General features: G+C 39.8%; 1 protein-coding gene across 3 annotated transcripts in view; it reads right to left on the bottom strand.

The window, feature by feature from the left end:
* The window catches only part of LOC128704849 (ectopic P-granules autophagy protein 5), a gene marked incomplete at its 5' end in the record, with an annotated part of 208,361 nt that overhangs the window by 104,916 nt on the left and 78,690 nt on the right, over positions 1-24,755 (bottom strand). For all 3 annotated transcript variants that reach the window (XM_053799996.2, XM_053799997.2, XM_053799998.2), the window contains 5 exon segments: positions 7,085-7,240; positions 8,144-8,242; positions 16,566-16,697; positions 17,724-17,921; positions 22,849-23,026. In XM_053799996.2, coding sequence (XP_053655971.2) covers positions 7,085-7,240; positions 8,144-8,242; positions 16,566-16,697; positions 17,724-17,921; positions 22,849-23,026 — 763 coding nt within the window.

Genomic DNA, 24,755 nt, shown 5'->3' with positions numbered 1-24,755 from the left:
AGAATAGGTGGTAAGTTACTAAATGTTTTAAAGAGTTTTTATGAGGATAGTGAGGCTCACGTTAGGGTGTGTAGAAGAGAGGAAGAATACTTCCCGGTAAAAGTAGGTCTTAGACAGGGATGTGTAATGTCACCATGGTTGTTTAATATATTTATAGATGGGGTTGTAAAAGAAGTAAATGCTAGGGTGTTCGGGAGAGGGGTGGGATTAAATTATGGGGAATCAAATTCAAATTGGGAATTGACACAGTTACTTTTTGCTGATGATACTGTGCTTATGGGAGATTCTAAAGAAAAATTGCAAAGGTTAGTGGATGAGTTTGGGAATGTGTGTGAAGGTAGAAAGTTGAAAGTGAACATAGAGAAGAGTAAGGTGATGAGGGTATCAAATGATTTAGATAAAGAAAAATTGGATATCAAATTGGGGAGGAGGAGTATGGAAGAAGTAAATGTTTTCAGATACTTGGGAGTTGACGTGTTGGCGGATGGATTTATGAAGGATGAGGTTAATCATAGAATTGATGAGGGAAAAAAGGTGAGTGGTAAATTGAGGTATATGTGGAGTCAAAAAACGTTATCTATGGAGGCAAAGTAGGGAATGTATGAAAGTATAGTAGTACCAACACTCTTATATGGGTGTGAAGCTTGGGTGGTAAATGCAGAAGCAAGGAGACAGTTGGAGGCAGTGGAGATGTCCTGTCTAAGGGCAATGTGTGGTGTAAATATTATGCAGAAAATTCGGAGTGTGGAAATTAGGAAAAGGTGTGGAGTTAATAAAAGTATTAGTCAGAGGGCAGAAGAGGGGTTGTTGAGGTGGTTTGGTCATTTAGAGAGAATGGATCAAAGTAGAATGACATGGAAAGCATATAAATCTATAGGGGAAGGAAAGAGGGGTAGGGGTCGTCCTCGAAAGGGTTGGAAAGAGGGGGTAAAGGAGGTTTTGTGGGCGAGGGGCTTGGACTTCCAGCAAGCGTGCATGAGCGTGTTAGATAGGAGTGAATGGAGACGAATGATACTTGGGACCTGACGATCTGTTGGAGTGTGAGCAGGGTAATATTTAGTGAAGGGATTCATGGAAACCGGTTATTTTCTTATAGTCGGACTTGAGTCCTGGAAATGGGAAGTACAATGCCTGCACTTTAAAGGAGGGGTTTTGGGATATTGGCAGTTTGGAGGGATATGTTGTGTATCTTTATACGTATATGCTTCTAAACTGTTGTATTCTGAGCACCTCTGCAAAAACAGTGATAATGTGTGAGTGTGGTGAAAGTGTTGAATGATGATGAAAGTATTTTCTTTTTGGGGATTTTCTTTCTTTTTTGGGTCACCCTGCCTCGGTGGGAGACGACCAACTTGTTGAAAAAAAAAAAAAAAAAAAAAAAAAAAAAAATATATATATATATATATATTATATATTATATATTATATATATATATATATATATATATATATATATATATATATATATATATATATATATATATATATATATATATATATACAGTGGACCCCCGCATAACGATTACCTCCGAATGCGACCAATTATGTAAGTGTATTTATGTAAGTGCGTTTGTACGTGTATGTTTGGGGGTCTGAAATGGACTAATCTACTTCACAATATTCCTTATGGGAAAAAATTCGGTCAGTACTGGCACCTGAACATACTACTGGAATGAAAAAAGTTCGTTAACCGGGGGTCCACTGTATATATATTGATATATATATTGATATATATATTGATATATATATATATATATATATATATATATATATTTTTTTTTTTTTTTTTCAACAAGTCGGCCGTCTCCCACCGAGGCATATATATATATATATATATTTTTATTTTTTTTTTTTTATTATCACACCGGCCGATTCCCACCAAGGCAGGGTGGCCCGAAAAAGAAAAACTTTCACCATCATTCACTCCATCACTGTCTTGCCAGAAGGGTGCTTTACACTACAGTTTTTAAACTGCAACATTAACACCCCTCCTTCAGAGTGCAGGCACTGTACTTCCCATCTCCAGGACTCAAGTCCGGCCTGCCGGTTTCCCTGAATCCCTTCATAAATGTTACTTTGCTCACACTCCAACAGCACGTCAAGTATTAAAAACCATTTGTCTCCATTCACTCCTATCAAACACGCTCACGCATGCCTGCTGGAAGTCCAAGCCCCTCGCACACAAAACCTCCTTTACCCCCTCCCTCCAACCCTTCCTAGGCCGACCCCTACCCCGCCTTCCTTCCACTACAGACTGATACACTCTTGAAGTCATTCTGTTTCGCTCCATTCTCTCTACATGTCCGAACCACCTCAACAACCCTTCCTCAGCCCTCTGGACAACAGTTTTGGTAATCCCGCACCTCCTCCTAACTTCCAAACTACGAATTCTCTGCATTATATTCACACCACACATTGCCCTCAGACATGACATCTCCACTGCCTCCAGCCTTCTCCTCGCTGCAACATTCATCACCCACGCTTCACACCCATATAAGAGCGTTGGTAAAACTATACTCTCATACATTCCCCTCTTTGCCTCCAAGGACAAAGTTCTTTGTCTCCACAGACTCCTAAGTGCACCACTCACTCTTTTTCCCTCATCAATTCTATGATTCACCTCATCTTTCATAGACCCATCCGCTGACACGTCCACTCCCAAATATCTGAATACGTTCACCTCCTCCATACTCTCTCCCTCCAATCTGATATTCAATCTTTCATCACCTAATCTTTTTGTTATCCTCATAACCTTACTCTTTCCTGTATTCACCTTTAATTTCCTTCTTTTGCACACCCTACCAAATTCATCCACCAATCTCTGCAACTTCTCTTCAGAATCTCCCAAGAGCACAGTGTCATCAGCAAAGAGCAGCTGTGACAACTCCCACTTTGTGTGTGATTCTTTATCTTTTAACTCCACGCCTCTTGCCAAGACCCTCGCATTTACTTCTCTTACAACCCCATCTATAAATATATTAAACAACCACGGTGACATCACACATCCTTGTCTAAGGCCTACTTTTACTGGGAAAAAATTTCCCTCTTTCCTACATACTCTAACTTGAGCCTCACTATCCTCGTAAAAACTCTTCACTGCTTTCAGTAACCTACCTCCTACACCATACACTTGCAACATCTGCCACATTGCCCCCCTATCCACCCTGTCATACGCCTTTTCCAAATCCATAAATGCCACAAACACCTCTTTAGCCTTATCTAAATACTGTTCACTTATATGTTTCACTGTAAACACCTGGTCCACACACCCCCTACCTTTCCTAAAGCCTCCTTGTTCATCTGCTATCCTATTCTCCGTCTTACTCTTAATTCTTTCAATTATAACTCTACCATACACTTTACCAGGTACACTCAACAGACTTATCCCCCTATAATTTTTGCACTCTCTTTTATCCCCTTTGCCTTTATACAAAGGAACTATGCATGCTCTCTGCCAATCCCTAGGTACCTTACCCTCTTCCATACATTTATTAAATAATTGCACCAACCACTCCAAAACTATATCCCCACCTGCTTTTAACATTTCTATCTTTATCCCATCAATCCCGGCTGCCTTACCCCCTTTCATTTTACCTACTGCCTCACGAACTTCCCCCACACTCACAACTGGCTCTTCCTCACTCCTACAAGATGTTATTCCTCCTTGCCCTATACACGAAATCACAGCTTCCCTATCTTCATATATGTATATATATGTATATATATATATGTATATATATATATATATATATATATATATATATATATATATATATATATATATATATATGCATGCCTGCACTTTAAAGGAGGGGTTTGGGATATTGGCAGTTTGGAGGGATATGTTGTGTATCTTTATATGTATATGCTTCTAAACTGTTGTATTCTGAGCACCTCTGCAAAAACAGTGATAATGTGTGAGTGTGGTGAAAGTGTTGAATGATGATGAAAGTATTTTCTTTTTGGGGATTTTCTTTCTTTTTTGGGTCACCCTGCCTCGGTGGGAGACGGCCGACTTGTTGAAAAAAAAATATATATATATATATATTAGCAGTTTGGAGGGATATGTTGTGCATCTCTATACGCATATGCCTCCAAACTGCTGTGTTCCAAGCACCTCTGAAAAAACAGTGACTATGTGTGAGTGAGGTGAAAGTGCTGAATGATGATGAAAGCATTTTCTTTTCAGGGACCTTCCCCTCTTCACTAAATGTTACCCTGCTCACACTCCAACAGCTCGCCAGGTCCCAAATACCATTCGTCTCCATTCTCTCCTATCTAACACACTTACACATGCTTGCTGGAGGTCCAAGCCCCTCGCCCACAAAACATCCTCTACACCCTCCCTCCAACCCTTTTGAGGACAACCCCTACCCCGCCTTCCTTCCTCTACAGATTTATACGCTCTCCATGTCATTCTACTTCAATCCATTCTCTCTAAATGACCAAACCACCTCAACAACCGCTCTTCAGCCCTCTGACTAATACTTTTATTAACTCCACACCTTCTCCTAATTTCCACACTCCGAATTTTCTGCATAACATTTACACCACACATTGCCCTTAGACAGGACATCTCCAATGCCTCCTCGCTGCAGCATTACAACCCAAGCTTCACACCCATATGTGTTGGTACCACTATATAGTGGACCCCCGGTTAACGATATTTTTTCATTCCAGAAGTACAGTGGTCCCTCAATAATCGTCCGGCCTGAAAGTCCTCCATTTCGGAAATAGTCCTGTTTTTTCATGAAAATATTGGCTCGGAAATGGTCCGGTAACTCGCTAATAGTCCTTCGTCCCAGACGCGTATGCATGGTCTGAGCGGCCTCGAGCCACCTCAGCCTTTCCTTCCCAGCCAGTGTGCCATTGTTTACCAGTGAGCGACGGTCTCCTCACGTGCTCCAGTGAAATATTTCATAATATTTCATTTATTTTAGTGCTTGCAAGTTATTTAAGTGCTAAATAAGCTACCATGGCTCCAAAGAAAGCTCCTAGTGCCAAGCCTTTGGTAAAGAAGGTGAGAAATAAGATTCAATTTAAGAAAAACATCATTGAACAATATGATAGTGGTGTACGTGTGGGCGAACTGGCCAGGAGATAACAAATCCCGTACAACCATATCTTCCATCATAGCCAAGAAAAAGGAAATCAAGGATGCTGTTGTTGCAAAGGGGGTAAATATGCTGACAAAAATGAGATCACCAGTACTCGAAGATGTTGAGAAGTTATTATTGGTGTGGATAAATGAGAAACAATTAGCAGGAGACAGTCTTATGACGTCGCTTATTTGTGAAAAGGCTAGGCAGTTGCATGACGATTTGGTAAAGAAATTGCCTGCAACTAGTGATGATGTGAGTGAATTTAAGGCTAGCAAAGGCTGGTTTGAGAGATTTATGAAGCGTACTGGCATACACAGTGTGGTAAGGCATGGTGAGGCTGCCAGTTCGGACCACAAGGTGGCTGAAAAATATGTGCATGAATTCCAGGAGTACATAAACAGTGAAGGACTGAAACCTGAACAAGTGTTCAATTGTGACGAAACAGGCCTCTTTTGGAAGAAAATGCCAAAGAGGACCTTCATTACACAAGAGGAAAAGGCAATGCCAGGACACAAGCCTATGAAAGACAGGCTGACGCTAATGTTCTGTGCTAATGCTAGTGGGGATTTCAAAGTGAAGCCGTTACTAGTGTACCATTCTGAAAATCCCAGAGTGTTCAGGAAAAACAATGTTATGAAGAGTAAATTGTGTGTGTTTTGGAAATCTAATAGTAAGGCATGGGTCACGAGGGAAATTTTTGTAGAGTGGTTCAACGAAGTGTTTGGCCCTAGTGTGAAGAATTACCTCCTGGAAAAGAAATTGGATCTCAAGTGCCTCCTAGTAATGGACAATGCACCTGCTCATCCTCCAAACTTGGATGACTTAATTTTGAAGGAGTTTGGGTTCATCACAGTAAAGTTCTTGCCCCCCGAATACCACTCCTCTCCTCCAACCCATGGACCAGCAGGTCATTGCAAACTTTAAAAAACTCTACACCAAAGCAATGTTTGAAAGGTGCTTGAATGTGACCTCAGACACTCACTTGACCCTACGAGATTTTTGGAAAGAACATTTCAGTATTCTCCATTGTGTAAGCCTTATAGGTAAGGCTTGGGAGGGAGTGACTACCAGGACTTTGAACTCTGCTTGGAGAAAATTGTGGCCAGATTGTGTCCACAAGAGGGATTTTGAAGGGTTTGGGGCTGACCCTGATGAGCCTATGTCAGTTGTTAAATCCATTGTGGCACTGGGGGCTTCCATGGGGTTGGATGTGAGTTTGGAGAATGTAGAAGAGTTGGTGGAGGACCACAACAAAGAGCTAACCACTGAGGAGCTGCAAGAGCTTCAGCAGGAACAGCAACAGATGGTAGCTCTGAATCTTGCTGCAGAGGAGGAGGAAGAGAGATGGAGGAAGGTACCTTCTTCAGAAATTAAGGAGATTTTTGAAATGTGGGGTAGGATGGAAAGATTTATGGAGAAACATCACCCAGAGAAGGATGTTGCAAGCCATATCAGCAACTTGTACAGTGACAGAGTCTTGGCCCATTTTAGGGAAGTTTTAAAGAGACGCCAGAAACAGAGCTCTCTGGACAGTTTTTTTGCGAGACAAGACTCCAGTGACTCTCAAGGTGGTCCTAGTGGCATTAAGAAACAGAGAAGAGAAGTAACCCCAGAAAAGCAATTGGTACCCAAGGTGTTGATGGAAGGGGATTCCCCTTCCAAACAGTAATTCATCCAATCAGTCTCCTTCTCCAGTCTTCCATACACAAAGAAGAATCGCCAATAAAGGTAAGTGTTATTTTGTTAATGTTTAATTCATCATGTGCCACTGTATTATACAGTAGTGTACTGTATGTAATAAACAGAATAAAGGAAATCAGCTCTAATATACATTACTTAGGTTTGCATATTAGATGGAGAGCTGGAGGGAGATGGAGAGTGGTTGGTAAACTAGTAAGTCACTAAGTGAGGAGAAGCTGTTTAATTAAATACGTGTATTACATATTATTACAGAAAACTGCAAAATTTTTATTTTGTACTAACCATTGAATGTGCAAGCCGACTTTGGTGCTGAGCAAAATGTCTTATGGTTTGGATAACAGTTGTTCGATCCACGTCTTGTGAGAAGTGACAGAGACCAATAGAGAGTGCATTTATCAGGTCATACCACAACCCAGTACTCACGCCTCCACAGTCCTCCTGAAGAAGAATAAGCAGTTTTAATTTCATTTCTTATGATAGTTTAAGTTAATTAGTGTAATAGACTGCAGTTACAAATACGAAAAATACACAAGTAAACTATCACTACACATACAGTGCCTGCATTAATACTCCAGACCTGCCTTCATTATAAAGAGTATAAAGTGGTCTGGATTCCTATTGTGAATCTGAATGTTTTCTGGAGAGATCTGTCAACTCTCAGAGTTAATAAAAGAGACCGAGGTATGCATCACCTCTCGGTGCACCTGCATATGGCAGTGAGGTAAGGTGTTCTGTTGCATTGCTCGTAAAAGGCATGAGTAGGAATTTCCTTGCAGCATGATGACTTGGCAGGCAGAGATCCTTTTTCAGGTGGAGTTGAATGCAAAATATCAAGATGTTATCTAAGAGTTCAGGATAAATTTCTTTGAGCTGTGATATAGTCATATATGGACTTCTACATAGTCCTCTCTGTAGAATGTTACCTCTGTGTTTAGACATCCTCCATGGCCATTCAGTATGAGGTTTTGTAGCGGAAATGTCTGGTAAGAGACCATGGGAGGCAGCAATTATGCTGAACTCTGTTCATCCAGTACAGAGATAAATTTCCTTTATGGCGACTTTCTTGTCTCCTAGAAAACATATGGGTTATTTCTTCACTATTTATCTTTGAATGACCCAAAATTACATGGCACAAAATTACATGGCATTAAATATAGCTACAAATCCTGGGCATTTGGCACTACAAAATATTTATACAAGTACCAAGTATTACAGTTTTTGGTCCCATAATATTTATATTGTTGCTTTTTAATGATTTTCGTAATAATGAAGGGGAGGTCTGGATTATTTTTGTGGGCACTGTAAATGTCACAGAAATATAACAAGCACAAGAATAATTACCTGAGTGGTAGATGATATATGCAGCAGAACATTGAGCACCTCCATATAATGCTCAGGGAAGTTATTATTCAACAAAATCTGAAGGTGCACACGGTATAGCTGTAAAATAAAATATGAAATTTTACTATAGTATAACATAAAAATAGCAAGAGAATATTATTTAAATGGTTTTGAATATATTGTTCAATGACAAGATTTTATACTGATTTAATTTTTGTAATATACATGGAAGTCAAAATTTAAGAGTTGATCAACACAAATGGGAGATGGCCAATACGGTAAAAAAAAAGAAAAAAAATCAAATGCTGCCACCCTGGTTAATGATGCTGTATTAATACCCAGGAATGAAAAATGAAGTTTGAAAAGGACATTTCTATCTCAGGGGCTGAAGACCTACTTACTTGAAACACAACCTGTGACTAATTTTGAGGACATAGTAGGTTGGTACCTAGGTAGTAGGTTGGTAGACAGCAACTGCCCAGGGAGGTACTACCGTCCTCCCAAGTGAGTGTAAAACAAAAGCCTGTAATTGTTTTACATGATGGTAGGATTGATGGTGTCTTTTTTCTGTTTCATAAACATGCAAGATTTCAGGTAGGTCTTGCTACTTCTACTTATATTAAGGTCACACTACACACGCATGTACAAGCATATATATACAGACCCTTCTGGGTGTTCATATATTTTTCTTACTAGTGCTTGTTCTTATTTATATCCACTTATCTCCATGGGGAAGTGAAACAGAATGTCCTCCGTAAGCCATGCGTATCGTAAGAGGCAACTAAAAATGCCGGGAGCAAGAGGCTAGTAACCCCTTCTCTTGTATATATTACTAAATGTACAAGGAGAAACTTTCGTTTTTCTTTTTGGGCCCCCCCACCTAGGTGGGATACGGCTGGTGCATTAAAAGAAAGAAAGAAAGAAAGAAGTAGGTTGGTAGTCAGCAACCACTCGGGGAGGTACTACCATCCTACCAAGTGTAAAAAGGAAGCCTGTATTTGTTCTACATGATGGTAGGATTGCTGGTGTCTTTTTTCTATCTCATAAACATGCAAGATTTCAGGTACATCTTGCTACTTCTACTTACACATAGGTCACACTACACATACATGTACACATTTAAGTATACACACTCATGTGAGTTTTCTTTGATTTTATCTTAACCCTTTCAGGGTCCAAGGCCCAAATCTGAAGTGGTGCCCCAGTGTCCAAGAATTTTCAAAAAAACATTTATTTTTTCTTATGAAATCGTAGAGAATCTTTTTGTGAAGATAATAAAACAAAAAGTACGAAATTTGGTGGAAAATTGACGAAATTATGCTCTCGCGAATTTTGATGTGTCAGCGATATTTACGAATCGGCGATTTTGCCGACTTTGACTCCCATTTTAGGCCAATTACATTATTCCAATCAACCAAATTCTTAGCTATTTCACTAGTATTACTTCTATTCTATCGATTGAGCACAAGAAATCGCCAAGTCAACTGTTTCAACTACAAAATAAAGTGATCGGAAATTGTTAATTTGGCCAATTTAACACAAAGTTCAAAATATTCCAATTTCAAAATAGGCTCCAGAATAAACAATGTAGGTATTCCTAGAACTAAACTAACATTTCCTCTGTTCATTAGTTACATTTTGAGGCTTTACAAATAAATTCCATTTTGATTTTTTATTCACATAATGAATTTTCTTTCACACCAAAAAATAGAAGATTTACTCTTATGCAATACTGTAATAATTGTATAAATATCATCACCATATTTGTGAATGTATATTAGACCCACCAGCTGACGTGTATTAGATGTGTGAGGTCGTTTGTTTACTCTTGAATATCGGCAAAAATTTAACATTTCCGCTACTTTGAGCTCAGTTTCATGCCATTTCCAGTGCTAAAACCAATCAAAATCATCTCTATTTCTGTAATATGTCTTCCATTCTATCAAATGAGACCAAGAAATCACAAATACAACTATAAAAAACATACGAAAAAACACTGCAAAGTCGCTGTTTTAATCGAAAAATCATGATTTCAGTTTTTTTCTCTCATTATACACAGTGTGCTGCAGGATCTGTTTTATGTGGTGCACACATACCACATAGATGTATTCTCTCATATCTAGGCCCAAATGTACCACTCACAGTTTATCAGAGTGAGCTGAGCTCATGGCGTAGATCTACGGTTTGGACACTAACCGTAAAGCCGTAGATCTACGGGACGGACCCTGAAAGAGTTAATAGTTCTTGTTCTTACTGCTTTTCCTTTCATATCCATGGGGAAGTGGAATAAGAATCTTTCCTCCGTAAGCCATGCGTGTTGTAAAAGTCAACTAAAATGCCGGGAACAATGGGCTAGTAATCCCTTTTTCTGTATAGCCTACTAAAAAGAAAAAGAAGAAAACCATCGAAGTGGGATGTTTAAATGTGGGTGGATGTTGTGCGAATGATAAAGAGATGATTGTGGATGTTATGAATGAGAAGAAGCTGGATGTCCTGGCTTTAAGTGAAACAAAGCTGAAGTGGGATGTTTGGGATTAAATGTGAGGTGAGATGTAATGTGCGTTATGGATGAATGTGTAAATTCAAGAATTATGTGGATTAAAGTAAAGGTAGGTAGTAGGTTGGTAGACAGATGATTGTGAAACAAAAACCTGTAACTGATGTTATGAATGATAACAGAAGAAGCACACTGGATGTATAGATATATACATACTGGCTTTTTTCTAAATAGCTCTTGAAACAAAGCTGAAGGGCTAGTAACCCCTTCTCCTGTATACATTTACTAAAAAAGTTTATAAAACTGGGAGAGTTTCAGTGATTGGGGGAAAAGAAGTTGGATGTCCTGGCTCTAATGGGGGGTATTTCAAATCTGGAGTATCTGAGAGAGTTAGAGCAAAGGAAGGGGTAGCAGTAATGTTAAATGATCAGTTATGGAAGGAGAAAAGAGAATATGAATGTGTAAATTCAAGAATTATGTGGATTAAAGTAAAGGTTGGATGCGAGAAGTGGGTCATAATAAGCGTGTATGCACCTGGAGAAGAGAGGAATGCAGAGGAGAGAGAGAGATTTTGGGAGATGTTAAGTGAATGTATAGGAGCCTTTGAACCAAGTGAGAGAGTAATTGTGGTAGGGGACCTGAATGCTAAAGTAGGAGAAACTTTTAGAGAGGGTGTGGTAGGTAAGTTTGGGGTGCCAGGTGTAAATGATAATGGGAGCCCTTTGATTGAACTTTGTATAGAAAGGGGTTTAGTTATAGGTAATACATAGTTTAAGAAAAAGAGGATAAATATGTATACACGATATGATGTAGGGCGAAATGACAGTAGTTTGTTGGATTATGTATTGGTAGATAAAAGACTGTTGAGTAGACTTCAGGATGTACATGTTTATAGAGGGGCCACAGATATATCAGATCACTTTCTAGTTGTAGCTACACTGAGAGTAAAAGGTAGATGGGATACAAGGAGAATAGAAGCATCAGGGAAGAGAGAGGTGAAGGTTTATAAACTAAAAGAGGAGGCAGTTAGGGTAAGATATAAACAGCTATTGGAGGATAGATGGGCTAATGAGAGCATAGGCAATGGGGTCGAAGACGTATGGGGTAGGTTTAAAAATGTAGTGTTAGAGTGTTCAGCAGAAGTTTGTGGTTACAGGAAAGTGGGTGCAGGAGGGAAGAGGAGCAATTGGTGGAATGATGATGTAAAGAGAGTAGTAAGGGAGAAAAAGTTAGCATATGAGAAGTTTTTACAAAGTAGAAGTGATGCAAGGAGGGAAGTGTATATGGAGAAAAAGAGAGAGGTTAAGAGAGTGGTGAAGCAATGTAAAAAGAGAGCAAATGAGAGAGTGGGTGAGATGTTATCAACAAATTTTGTTGAAAATAAGAAAAAGTTTTGGAGTGAGATTAACAAGTTAAGAAAGCCTAGAGAACAAATGGATTTGTCAGTTAAAAATAGGAGAGGAGAGTTATTAAATGGAGAGTTAGAGGTATTGGGAAGATGGAGGGAATATTTTGAGGAACTGTTAAATGTTGATGAAGATAGGGAAGCTGTGATTTCGTGTATAGGGCAAGGAGGAATAACATCTTGTAGAAGTGAGGAAGAGCCAGTTGTGAGTGTGGGGGAAGTTCGTGAGGCAGTAGGTAAAATGAAAGGGGGTAAGGCAGCCGGGATTGATGGGATAAAGATAGAAATGTTAAAAGCAGGTGGGGATATAGTTTTGGAGTGGTTGGTGCAATTATTTAATAAATGTATGGAAGAGGGTAAGGTACCTAGGGATTGGCAGAGAGCATGCATAGTTCCCTTGTATAAAGGCAAAGGGGATAAAAGAGAGTGCAAAAATTATAGGGGGATAAGTCTGTTGAGTGTACCTGGTAAAGTGTATGGTAGAGTTATAATTGAAAGAATTAAGAGTAAGATGGAGAATAGGATAGCAGATGAACAAGGAGGCTTTAGGAAAGGTAGGGGGTGTGTGGACCAGGTGTTTACAGTGAAACATATAAGTGAACAGTATTTAGATAAGGCTAAAGAGGTCTTTGTGGCATTTATGGATTTGGAAAAGGCGTATGACAGGGTGGATAGGGGGGCAATGTGGCAGATGTTGCAAGTGTATGGTGTAGGAGGTAGGTTACTGAAAGCAGTGAAGAGTTTTTACGAGGATAGTGAGGCTCAAGTTAGAGTATGTAGGAAAGAGGGAAATTTTTTCCCAGTAAAAGTAGGCCTTAGACAAGGATGTGTGATGTCACCGTGGTTGTTTAATATATTTATAGATGGGGTTGTAAGAGAAGTAAATGCGAGGGTCTTGGCAAGAGGCGTGGAGTTAAAAGATAAAGAATCACACACAAAGTGGGAGTTGTCACAGCTGCTGTTTGCTGATGACACTGTGCTCTTGGGAGATTCTGAAGAGAAGCTGCAGAGATTGGTGGATGAATTTGGTAGGGTGTGCAAAAGAAGAAAATTAAAGGTGAATACAGGAAAGAGTAAGGTTATGAGGATAACAAAAAGATTAGGTGATGAAAGATTGGATATCAGATTGGAGGGAGAGAGTATGGAGGAGGTGAATGTATTCAGATATTTGGGAGTGGACGTGTCAGCGGATGGGTCTATGAAAGATGAGGTGAATCATAGAATTGATGAGGGAAAAAGAGTGAGTGGTGCACTTAGGAGTCTGTGGAGACAAAGAACTTTGTCCTTGGAGGCAAAGAGGGGAATGTATGAGAGTATAGTTTTACCAACGCTCTTATATGGGTGTGAAGCATGGGTGATGAATGTTGCAGCGAGGAGAAGGCTGGAGGCAGTGGAGATGTCATGTCTGAGGGCAATGTGTCGTGTGAATATAATGCAGAGAATTCGTAGTTTGGAAGTTAGGAGGAGGTGCGGGATTACCAAAACTGTTGTCCAGAGGGCTGAGGAAGGGTTGTTGAGGTGGTTCGGACATGTAGAGAGAATGGAGCGAAACAGAATGACTTCAAGAGTGTATCAGTCTGTAGTGGAAGGAAGGCGGGGTAGGGGTCGGCCTAGGAAGGGTTGGAGGGAGGGGGTAAAGGAGGTTTTGTGTGCGAGGGGCTTAGACTTCCAGCAGGCATGCGTGAGCGTGTTTGATAGGAGTGAATGGAGACAAATGGTTTTTAATACTTGACGTGCTGTTGGAGTGTGAGCAAAGTAACATTTATGAAGGGATTCAGGGAAACCGGCAGGCCGGACTTGAGTCCTGGAGATGGGAAGTACAGTGCCTGCACTCTGAAGGAGGGGTGTTAATGTTGCAGTTTAAAAACTGTAGTGTAAAGCACCCTTCTGGCAAGACAGTGATGGAGTGAATGATGGTGAAAGTTTTTCTTTTTCGGGCCACCCTGCCTTGGTGGGAATCGGCCAGTGTGATAATAAATATTTATTTTCTATAAAATAAGGGTTGGATGTGAAAAGTGAGTTACAGTAAGCATTTATGAACCTGGAGAAGAGAGAAGTGTAGAGGAGAGAGCGATATTTTGGGAAATGTTGAGTGAGTGCATGGGGAGTTTTGAACCAAGTGAGAGAGTACTTGCAGTTGGGAATCTCAATGCTAAAGTGGGTAAAAATATTTTGGAGGGAGTAGTAGGTAAATTTGGAGTGCCAGCGGTAAATGAAAATGGGGAGCCTTTAAATGAACTATGTGTAGAAAGAGGTTTGGTAATAAGTAATACATATTTTATGAAAATGAGGATAAGTATACCAGGTATGGTATAGCACATAATGAAAGTAGTTTGTTAGATTATGTATTGGTGGATAAAAGGTTGATGGGTAGGCTTTAGGATGTGCATGTTTATAGAGAGGCAACTGATATATCAGATCATTATTTAGTTGCAGCAACAGTTAGAGTAAGAGGTAGATTGGACAATAGGCAACAACAAGTAAGAGAGAGGTGAAAGTGTATAAACTAAGGAAGGATGAAGTTAAGGTAAGATATAAGCAACTATTTGCAGAAAGGTGGGCTAGTGCAAGTATGAGTAGTGAGGGGGGAGGGGGTTGAAGAGGGTTGGAATAATTTAAAAAAAAATGCAGTATTAGAATGTGGGGCAGAAGTTTGTGGCTATAGGAGGGTGGATGCAGGAGGAAAGAGGAGTGACTGGTGGAACGATAAAGTAAAGGGTGTGATAAAAGAGAAAAAGGTAGCTTACGAGAGGTTTTTACAAAGCAGAAGTGTTATAAGAAGAGCAAAGCATATGGAAAGTAAAAGAAAGGTGAAGAGAGTGGTGAGAGAGTGCAAAAGGAGAGCAAATGATAGAAAGAGAGAGGCACTGTCAAGAAATTTTGAGGAAAATAAGAAAAAATTGGAGATAAACAAGTTAAGAAAATGGATTTGTCAGTTAAAAAGAGAGCAGGGGAGTTAATAGATGGGGAGCTGGAGGTATTGGGTAGATGGTGGGAATATTTTGAGGAACTTTTAAATGCCGATGAAGAAAGGGAGGCAGTAATTTCATGCACTGGCCAGGGAGGTATAACATCTTTTAGGAGTGAAGAAGAGCAGGATGTAAGTGTGGGGGAGGTGTGTGAGGCATTACGTAGAATGAAAGGGGGTAAAGAAGCTGGAACTGACGGGTTCACGACAGAAATGTTAAAAGCAGTGGGGATATAGTGTTGGAGTGGTTGGTATTTTTGTTTAATAAATGTATGAAAGAGGGGAAGGTACCTAGGAATTGGCAGAGAGCATGTATAGTTCCTTTATATAAATGGAAGGGAGACAAAAGAGACTGTAAAAATTATAGGGGAAAAAGTTTACTGAGTATACCAGGAAAAGTGTACAGTAGGGTTATTATTGAAATAATTAGAGGTAAGACAGAATGTAGGATTGTAGATGAGCAACGAGGCTTTAGAGTGAGTAAGGGATGTGTAGATCAAGTGTTTACATTGAAGCACATGTATGAACAGTATTTAGATAAAGGTAGGGAAGTTTTCATTACATTTATGGATTGAGAAAAGGCATATGATAGAGTGGACAGGGGAGCAATGTGGCAAATGTTGCAAGTATATGGAATAGTGTTAGGCTTGCCGACACTAACAATGCTCTTTTCTGTCACGTCAGAGATCATTGCCATCCTATTGACCGGTCTTCTGCTAAAACTGTCTTCCCTACTTCCAACTCGAACAGTCGCCATCTAGTTGAATCCTCTCTAATACACAACTTTCCTTGTATGAATCTTAGCCCTGGCTTCGTCTCTGTAGATGCCTTCCTCTCCCACTACATTGTAAAATGCTCCAAACTTCAGAACACCCGTGACTAAACCTGACTCCTCATTTTTTCTTTTTCTTTTTCTTCTTCTCCCTCTTCCCCTTTCCTCTTTCCTTTTTCTCCTCTGGGTTGTCTTTCTTCCTTCTGTCTCGTGTTTCTGTTCCTTCATTATTTATTTCACCACCTCCCCTTTCACCCACCTCTGTGCACTTGCTCTCCCTCTGTGGGCACCTAGCTCCCTTGCAGTGCTCCCCTTTCTTTGTATTTGACTGGCTCCTCCTTATTCCCTACTACTACCACTACTACTACTACTATTACTACTACTACTACTACCACCACCACCACCTCTTCCTGCCTATATATAGCCATCCTGCTCCACTTCTGGTTAGTGTGACTTTGTAAATGGTCCAAGTCGGACCGAAGCGTCGTCGTAAGCCTGTCTCTTTTATGTGCGGGTTATTTGTGTATCGTTCCAGTCACGGTATTGTGCCTTTTTTTGTTATCTATATTTTATAATACGTAAACCCCGCATTGTAATCTTTATAGAGAATAAACTTTTGATTTGATTTGATTTGATTTGATTTGATTTGTATACCTTGAACAGGGCTGGGCTTTGAAATGAGCTGAGGCTAAAAAAAAAAAATCTGTTTTGAAAACTGAGTTTCAACAGATTTAAGTTATTCTAAAAGATGCAAAGAGAAAAATGCCACAGAATCCTCACCTCGAGCACCATGCGAAGGCTTGCCTGCGGCTGTGGAAGAAGTGATGACAGCGCTGATTCCACAGCATTAACAAGTTCGCTGCACTCGCTACTATTTGGGTGAGCATTTGAAATCCAATTCTCGATGTCAAACTGAAAATTACTTCACAATGATTGTGGCACATAAAAGATGTGAGTTCCTCATGATTATCATACAATCTAAGGAAGGCAAATAAGAGCTGGGATGATGGGATGGATAAATTAGAGGGGAACACATGGAAATGATTTATGGCAGCAAGAAAAGTGATTTCAGAGCTTAATGTAGTAGCCACCTGCATTTCCAAGGAGAAGCAGAAATTCTGAGATACAGACAGAGATAAGAATAAAGTCCACTACACAGTACAGTGTTTTGCAACTTATACTAATGACTACAGGTACAACATCGATTTTCTGGACCTTTGGTTCCAAAGCCTTTCCAGATCACTGATTTTTCTGCCTTTAGATAGTGCAGTATTCCTTCGTCTTGGGGTTGGATAAGTGATGTACAGTTCGGTGATAAATACACTGCCACGGGAATTTCAAGTTCCTGCTCATAAATTTGTATGATTCTGGACCATCAGTGTCCAGAAAATCAATGTTGTACCTGCATAAGCTAGAGAAACATTAATTAACAGTACAGGGACAACTCATTAAACTTATGAACATTTCAACATGAAGAATAAACAAGAGCAACGTAAATATTTAATCAGTAAAACACTGAATAAGACAAAAAAATTATGAATCCTAATTGTATGCATCTTTGTCACATAAAACATACTGTCTGGCAGTACTGGTGCACCAATGGTTGCATGATAACTGAACCCAATGCTAATATACAAGCTGTTGGTTAAACACTGATACCTAGGATCAGCATGCCAGTGGTTGCTTGATCACTAAGTTGGCCATTATCATGTCAGGAAACACTTTGTTTCCTAATCAAGAAAACTCCAGAAGTACAGTGACTATTGAGATATATATATATAATGAAGATGTACCTTAGAGAAAGTGTAAAGTTATCTGTGAGAGTAGCAAGTCTGCCTCACATTTAGAAGATGGATGATCAAACTTCCACTACTGATTGCACTGAATGGCTAACATGGGCTTAGTGCTTCACATGCATAAAAAAAAATAAAACTGTACCTTAGAGAGAAGCATGAAGGTGTGGTCAGGAGCAACAACTGCATGAGAGCTCAATGAGGAGTAAAGCATCAGGAAGGTGTGTGTGGGGGTGATAGCTGGGGTAAAATGAGGAGCCAGCAGCCCACCCAGCTGTCCATTCCATTCAAAAACTTGAGCTACCAAAGCTTCCTGGCAATCTTCATGTCCTCTCACAAACTCCTATGTCATAACAATGAATGATCAATGGTATAAAAAGACAGCACATTTACCTAAAGTTTAAAAAAGGCAACATAGGTTGACTACAATGCCCCTAGCTAAGAAGATGGAATAAATAAAAAAAGGGAATAGAAGTCATATTTGTAGCTCAAAAACTGGTAGATGTAATTTCAGAAAAAGTGACTAAAGAAAATAAGTCTAAAGAACATGAGTTATAGTTAATGTGATTCATTTCCACCCCAAATTTCCTAGCTACAAGTTGTATCCATAAATGCATGCACATAGGGGTATTTGAGTCTGCTAGTTGGGAAGGATACAGTAGGTTTGGGTGGCCTGTATTGCCAGGAAAACTTGGCACTATAGGCCAAGCAGTGGCCTGTAGTGCTGCTCTTTAAACACTCATGCTGTATGTTGAAAGTTGATCTATAAGACTGTTTTGGTATATAAAAGTGAAAACCTATACATAAAAACATATATCCATCACATTTCAATTACAGTGGGACCTCTACTTACGAGTGCATCCATGTGTGAGTTTTTCCAGATACGAGCAGCCGCTCGGTCGAGTTTTTGCTTCCAGTCGCGAGCAAAATTTCCAGATGTGAGCGGGCCTCAAGGGAGGTTCCTTGACACTGGTGTAAGGCTCTTGCTCTTGATCTAGGGAATTGGATCTCGGTTGTTTGTTGGACTATTTTATTGAAACTTGGGCAATGTATGATGGAAAGGCGCCCTTTTTATTGTTTACCAGCCAGCCTCCGCGGTACATCCAAATATCGGAAATTTCGTATTAATATTTTCCTGTTTCTGGAAAATAAGTGACCATGGGCCCCAAAAAGCTTCTAATACACCTCAAAGGAAGAATTCATAGAAATGAAGAAAGAGATAATTGATAAGTATGAAAGTGGAGTGCTTAGCTAGTCAAGCTGTACATCAACCATAGTGGGCCTCAAGGAAGCCCCAAAGGTTAGTGGTATATGGAAGATTTGAGAGACTCTTATTGGTGTGGATAAATGAAAAACAGATAGCAGGAGATAGCATCTCTCAAGCGATCATATGTGAAAAGGCTAGGAAGTTGCATGAGGATTTAATTAAAAAAATGCCTGCAACTAGTGATGATGTGAGTGAATTTAAGGCCAGCAAAGGTTGGTTTGAGAGATTTAAGAAGCGTAGTGGCATCCATAGTGTGATAAGGCATGGTGAGGCTGCCAGTTCGGACCACAAAGCGGCTGAAAAATATGTGCAGGAATTCAAGGAGTACATAGAAACTGAAGGACTGAAACCTGAACAAGTGTTTAATTGTGATGAAACAGGCCTGTTCTGGAAGAAAATGCCAAGCAGGACCTACATTACTCAGGAGGAAAAGGCACTCCCAGGACATAAGCCTATGAAAGACAGGCTTACTTTGTTGATGTGTGCCAATGCTAGTGGTGATTGCAAAGTTAAGCCTTTATTAGTGTATCACTCTGAAACTCCCAGAGCGTTCAGGCAAAGGAATGTCCTCAAGGATAATTTGTGTGTGCTGTGGAGGGCAAACAGTAAGGCATGGGTCACTAGGGAATTTTTCTATAACTGGTTACACCATGCATTTGCCCCCAATGTGAAAAATTACCTAACTGAAAAGAAATTAGAACTTAAGTGCCTCCTGGTGTTAGACAATGCCCCTGGTCATCCTACAGACGTGGCAGAGCGACTTTATGGGGACATGAGCTTCATTAAGGTGAAGTTTTTGCCTCCTAATACCACGCCTCTCCTGCAGCCCATGGACCAGCAGGTTATTTCCAACTTCAAGAAACTGTACACAAAAGCTCTGTTTAAAAGGTGCTTTGTAATGACCTCAGAAACTCAACTGACTCTAAGAGAGTTTTGGAGAGATCACTTTAATATCCTCAATTGTGTAAACCTTATAGGTAAGGCTTGGGAGGAAGTGACTAAGAGGACCTTGAACTCTGCTTGGAAGAAACTGTGGCCAGAATGTGTAGACAAAAGGGATTTTGAAGGGTTTGAGGCTAACCCTGAGAATCCTGTGCCAGTTGAGGAATCCATTGTGGCATTGGGAAAGTCCTTGGGGTTGGAGGTTAGTGGGGAGGATGTGGAAGAGTTGGTGGAGGAGGACAATGAAGAACTAACCACTGATGAGCTGATAGATCAACTTCAAGAGCAAGAGGCCAGACCTGGGGAAACTGGTTCAGAGGAGGGGAGAGAGAAATTGAAGAAGTTGCCTACTACAAAGATAAAGGAAATCTGTGCTAAGTGGCTTGAAGTGCAAACCTTCATGGATGAAAATCACCCTCACACAGCTATTGCAAGCCGTGCTGGTGATTATTACACTGACAATGTTGTGAAACACTTTAGGCAAGTCATAAAGGAACGAGAGGTACAGGCCACTATGGACAGATATCTTGTGCGAAAGAAGTCCAGTGACTCTGAAGCTGGCCCTAGTGGCATTAAAAAAAGAAGGGAAGTAACCCCAGAAAAGGACTTACTACCTCAAGTCCTAATGGAAGGGGATTCCCCTTCTAAACAGTAAGAAGATAATGCTCTCCCCTCCTCCCATCCCATCAATCATCACCAGATCTTCAATAAAAGTAAGTGTCATTTAATTGTGCATGCCTTTTTCAGTTTGTGTGTATTAAAATTAACATTTCATGTGGTAAAAAAAAATTTTTTTCATACTTTTGGGCGTCTTGCACGGATTAATTTTATTTCCATTATTTCTTATGGGGAAAATTCATTCGCATAACGATTATTTCGCATAACGATTATCCCTCTTGCACGGATTAAAATCGTTAACCGGGGGTCCACTGTATACTACAGAAACAGATATGATTTTGATTGGTTTCACGATGAAAAGTACCTTGAAATTGAGCTCAAAGTAGCAGAAATGTTCGACTCTTTGGCGATGCTCGAGTAAACAAATATCTGTCCGACTGGCGCTGCCCCTCAACCTTCACATATTAGAAAGCTCTTCAACATTCTAGCAAAAGTGGGAGCAGGCATCATGAGGTAGCATTGGCAGACAACATGAAGCAGTAGTGGCAGACAACATGAAGCAACAGTGGCAGACAACATGAAGCAGTAGTGGCAAATAACATGAAGCAGTAGTGACAGATATCATGAAGCAGCAGTGGCAGACAACATGAAGCAGCAGTGGCAGACAACATGAAGCAGCAGTGACAGACAACATGAAGCAACAGTGACAGACAACATGAAGCAGCAGTGGCAGACAAAATGAAGCAGTAGTGGCAGACAACATGAGGCAGTAGTGGCAGACAACATGAAGCAGCAGTGGCAGACAAAATGAAGCAGTAGTGGCAGACAACATGAAGCAGTAGTGGCAGACAACATGAAGCAGCAGTAGCAGACAACATGAAGCAGTAGTGGCAGACAACATGAAGCAGTAGTGGCAGACAACATGAAGCAGCAGTAGCAGACAACATGAAGCAGTAGTGGCAGACAACATGAAGCAGCAGTGGCAGACAACATGAAGCAGCAGTGGCAAACATCATGAAGCAGCAGTGGCAGACATCTTGAAGCAGCAGTGGCAAACATCATGAAGCAGCAGTGGCAGACAATATGAAGCAGCAGTGGCAGACAACATGAAGCAGCAGTGGTGCACAACATGAAGCAGCAGTGGCAGACATCATGAAGCAACAGTGGCAGAAAACATGAAACAACAGTGGCAGACCTTGTACCTTGAAAACAACCTTGTTGTACCCTGGTAGCAACCTTGTTGTACCCTGGTAGCAACCTTGTTGTACCCTGGTAGCAACCTTGTTGTACCTTATACTATAAGTGAGTTTCTGAATGCCAACATGTGATGGCAGTATGTATCAAAACAATGCTCAGTCCACTCCACTCACAGTGGAGAGAAGTCTCATGTTTTCCTTACGTTTTGTGCAGTTATTTCTTGTTTCTAACCATGGGTCTTAAGACAGTAAGTGCAAAGGACAGTGCTGAGAAGAAAAGGAGGATGATTTCCATGCAAATAAAGCAGGAAATCATAAATAAACAAACTAGGTGGAGGGTTAAGGACCTGGCCAGGCAGTACCAGCATACCACTTCTACGACATGTACAATACTAAAGCAGGAGTCAGTGACAAAGTGTAGCATTAAGAGTGCAGCAATTAAGTGTAGCATTAAGAGTGCAACAATTATAAGTCACTCTGTCTGACTTTTTTGGGTTTTCCTAGGTTCTCTATACATGCAGTCAGGAGCAGGAATGGCCACTGTGGTGGCCCTATAAGCCCCAACAACAACAACAATGGCTGCTGTCGCCACCACTAGCCACATACGTAATGACATACATTTTATTCATTCTAGTGTAGTATATATCATGTTTCTATGTTATTAATATTGTTTATTATGTCATATTAGATGAATTGTGATAGATATATAAGCTACAGAGTTGATATTAGGGAAATACTGAAATATTTTGTTGTGCCTGGAATTCCACTGGAACGCATTAATTCCATTTCACTTAATTTAAATGAGGAAAACTGATTCTGCAAACGAGCAAATCCAGATGCGAGCAAGGTCATGGAATGGATTAAACTTGTAAGTAGAGGCTCCACTGTACTTTATCTTAGTACAGTGGTACCCCGAGTTTCGTACTGCTCCCAAATGAACAATTATTTAAGTGTATTATTGTAAGTGCTTCTGTAAGTGTATTTTTGGGGATCTGAAACGGACTAATCTAATTTACATTATTCCTTATGGAAACAAATTCATTCGGTAACGGCACTCGGTACGTAACTCGGGGTACCACTGTAATTTGTTAACACTCTTGCTACCTAATTTTAGTCCCAATAAAAAGAAGTGCATATGACTTAATATGCAGAATATCAGAAACTCTATTAACTGATATTACCTGAAAAACAACAGCAATGAATTATTGCATTCTTCAAGAGGTAGTGTAAACTAACCTGTAACTTACCTGTCCCAAGACTTGAGCACATGACGTGATGAGCTTCTTGGCTGGTGGGTAAAAGCTTGTGTCATCTGATGTAAGCTGAACAATATGATAAAAGAGCTGACGGCCACTTGTTAGCAGCGATGCTACTTTACCCTTATTATTTACTGTTCTTGCTCTTCGAAATCCATTCACTAAGGAGCTGAGGATGATAAATTATGGATTAATGCACTGTTATTCGAGATGTAAATTAGGTATCTGTTCCTTTAACTAATGTTCTTTCTTTTGTAATAATATATACTGCACCACTATTGAGCTTATGCTCTCAGACGATTACAGTATTTTTAAAACTGCCTTATTTTCTTACCACATATGTAGTTTTGCAGCAAGGAAGGTTTTTTTTTTTTTATTTTTTATTTATTAACACATTGGCTGTTTCCCATCAAGGCAGGGTGACCCAAAAAAGAAGAAACACTTTCATCATCATTCACTCCATCACTGTCTTGCCACAAGCACACCCACGCTACAGTTAAAAAACTGCCACAAGCAAGAATGACAAAAAAAAAAAAAAAAAAAAAAAAAAAAAAAATAATAATAATAATAATAATAAAAATAATAATTACTAGGTAGTAGGTTGGTAGACAGCAACCGCCCAGGGAGGTACTACCGTCCTGCCAAGTGACTGTAAAACGTAAGCCTGTAATTGTTTTACACGATGGTAGGATTGCTGGTGTTTTTTCTGTCTCATAAACATGCAAGGTTTCAGGTACGTCTTGCTACTTCTGCTTACACTTAGGTCACACTACACATACATGTACAGGCATATGTATACACACCCCTCTGGGTTTTCTTCTATTTTCTTACTAGCTCTTGTTCTTGTTTATTTCCTCTTATCTCCATGGGGAAGTGGAACAGAATTCTTCCTCCGTAAGCTATGCGTGTTGTAAGAGGCGACTAAAATGCCAGGAGCAAGGGGCTAGTAACCCCTTCTCCTGTATATATTACTAAATATGAAAGGAGAAACTTTTGTTTTTCCTTTTGGGCCACCCCACCTCGGTGGGATACGGCTGGTGTGTTGAAAGAAGAAAGAATAATAATAATTGTGAGGGCATGACAATTCAAATGGCTTTTTGTAATACAACATCCCTGATTTTTTTTGTGCTTGCACAATTCCTGTTTGCTCAGTTTTTCCAATACAGCACTATTTTTTTCTCTGTTGCATGTCCTTTTTTATCTGATAAAGCTTCTTGGTCCTAACCTTAAACAGCAGCATATTTCTTAAAATTTTGTGCTATTAGAGCACCTTCTGGTGCATTCTTATATATTATCTCATAGTCATTCATATACTTTAGAGCCAGACAACATCCCTTTCCTTAAACAAGCACCAAAACCCACTAATCATACAGACTATTTATACACACTAATGCACTTCATGCATTTATGACACTATACTTAAATTTCAAATTTCTAAATAAACATGGTTACAATTGATATTAAAACAATAATTTTAATTTATTGTCTTGCCTCTTTATTAAAAATTTTATGGAGCTCATTAAGTTGATATTTTTCAATATAAAAGCAAACTATTCAACTTTAGTCTGTATAATTACAAACCTTACATAAAGCTAAGAATTTTATACCGACATTCTTAACTTTCTATCAAGGTCAAAATCCAAGTATGAAGGAATACTGATTATCAATATCGCCACAACATTTAAAACCTTCTCCAAGGAGAAGAATCCTTCCTCCATAAGCCATGCGTGTCATAAGAGGAGAAAACAATACCAGAAGCAAGGGGCTAGTAACCCATTCTCCTGTATAAATTACTAAATGTAAAAATGAAAAACTTTACATTTCTTCTTTTTTGAGTCATCCTGCCTTGGTGTTAAAAAATAATTACATCCTGTACATGCAAGAATAACACTGAGGTT

This window comes from Cherax quadricarinatus, chromosome 91 (genome assembly GCF_038502225.1).
Source record: "Cherax quadricarinatus isolate ZL_2023a chromosome 91, ASM3850222v1, whole genome shotgun sequence".
Lineage (NCBI taxonomy): Eukaryota > Metazoa > Arthropoda > Malacostraca > Decapoda > Parastacidae > Cherax > Cherax quadricarinatus.
Note: the sequence above shows the minus strand (reverse complement) of the source record. Positions and strands in the feature narration are given on the sequence as shown.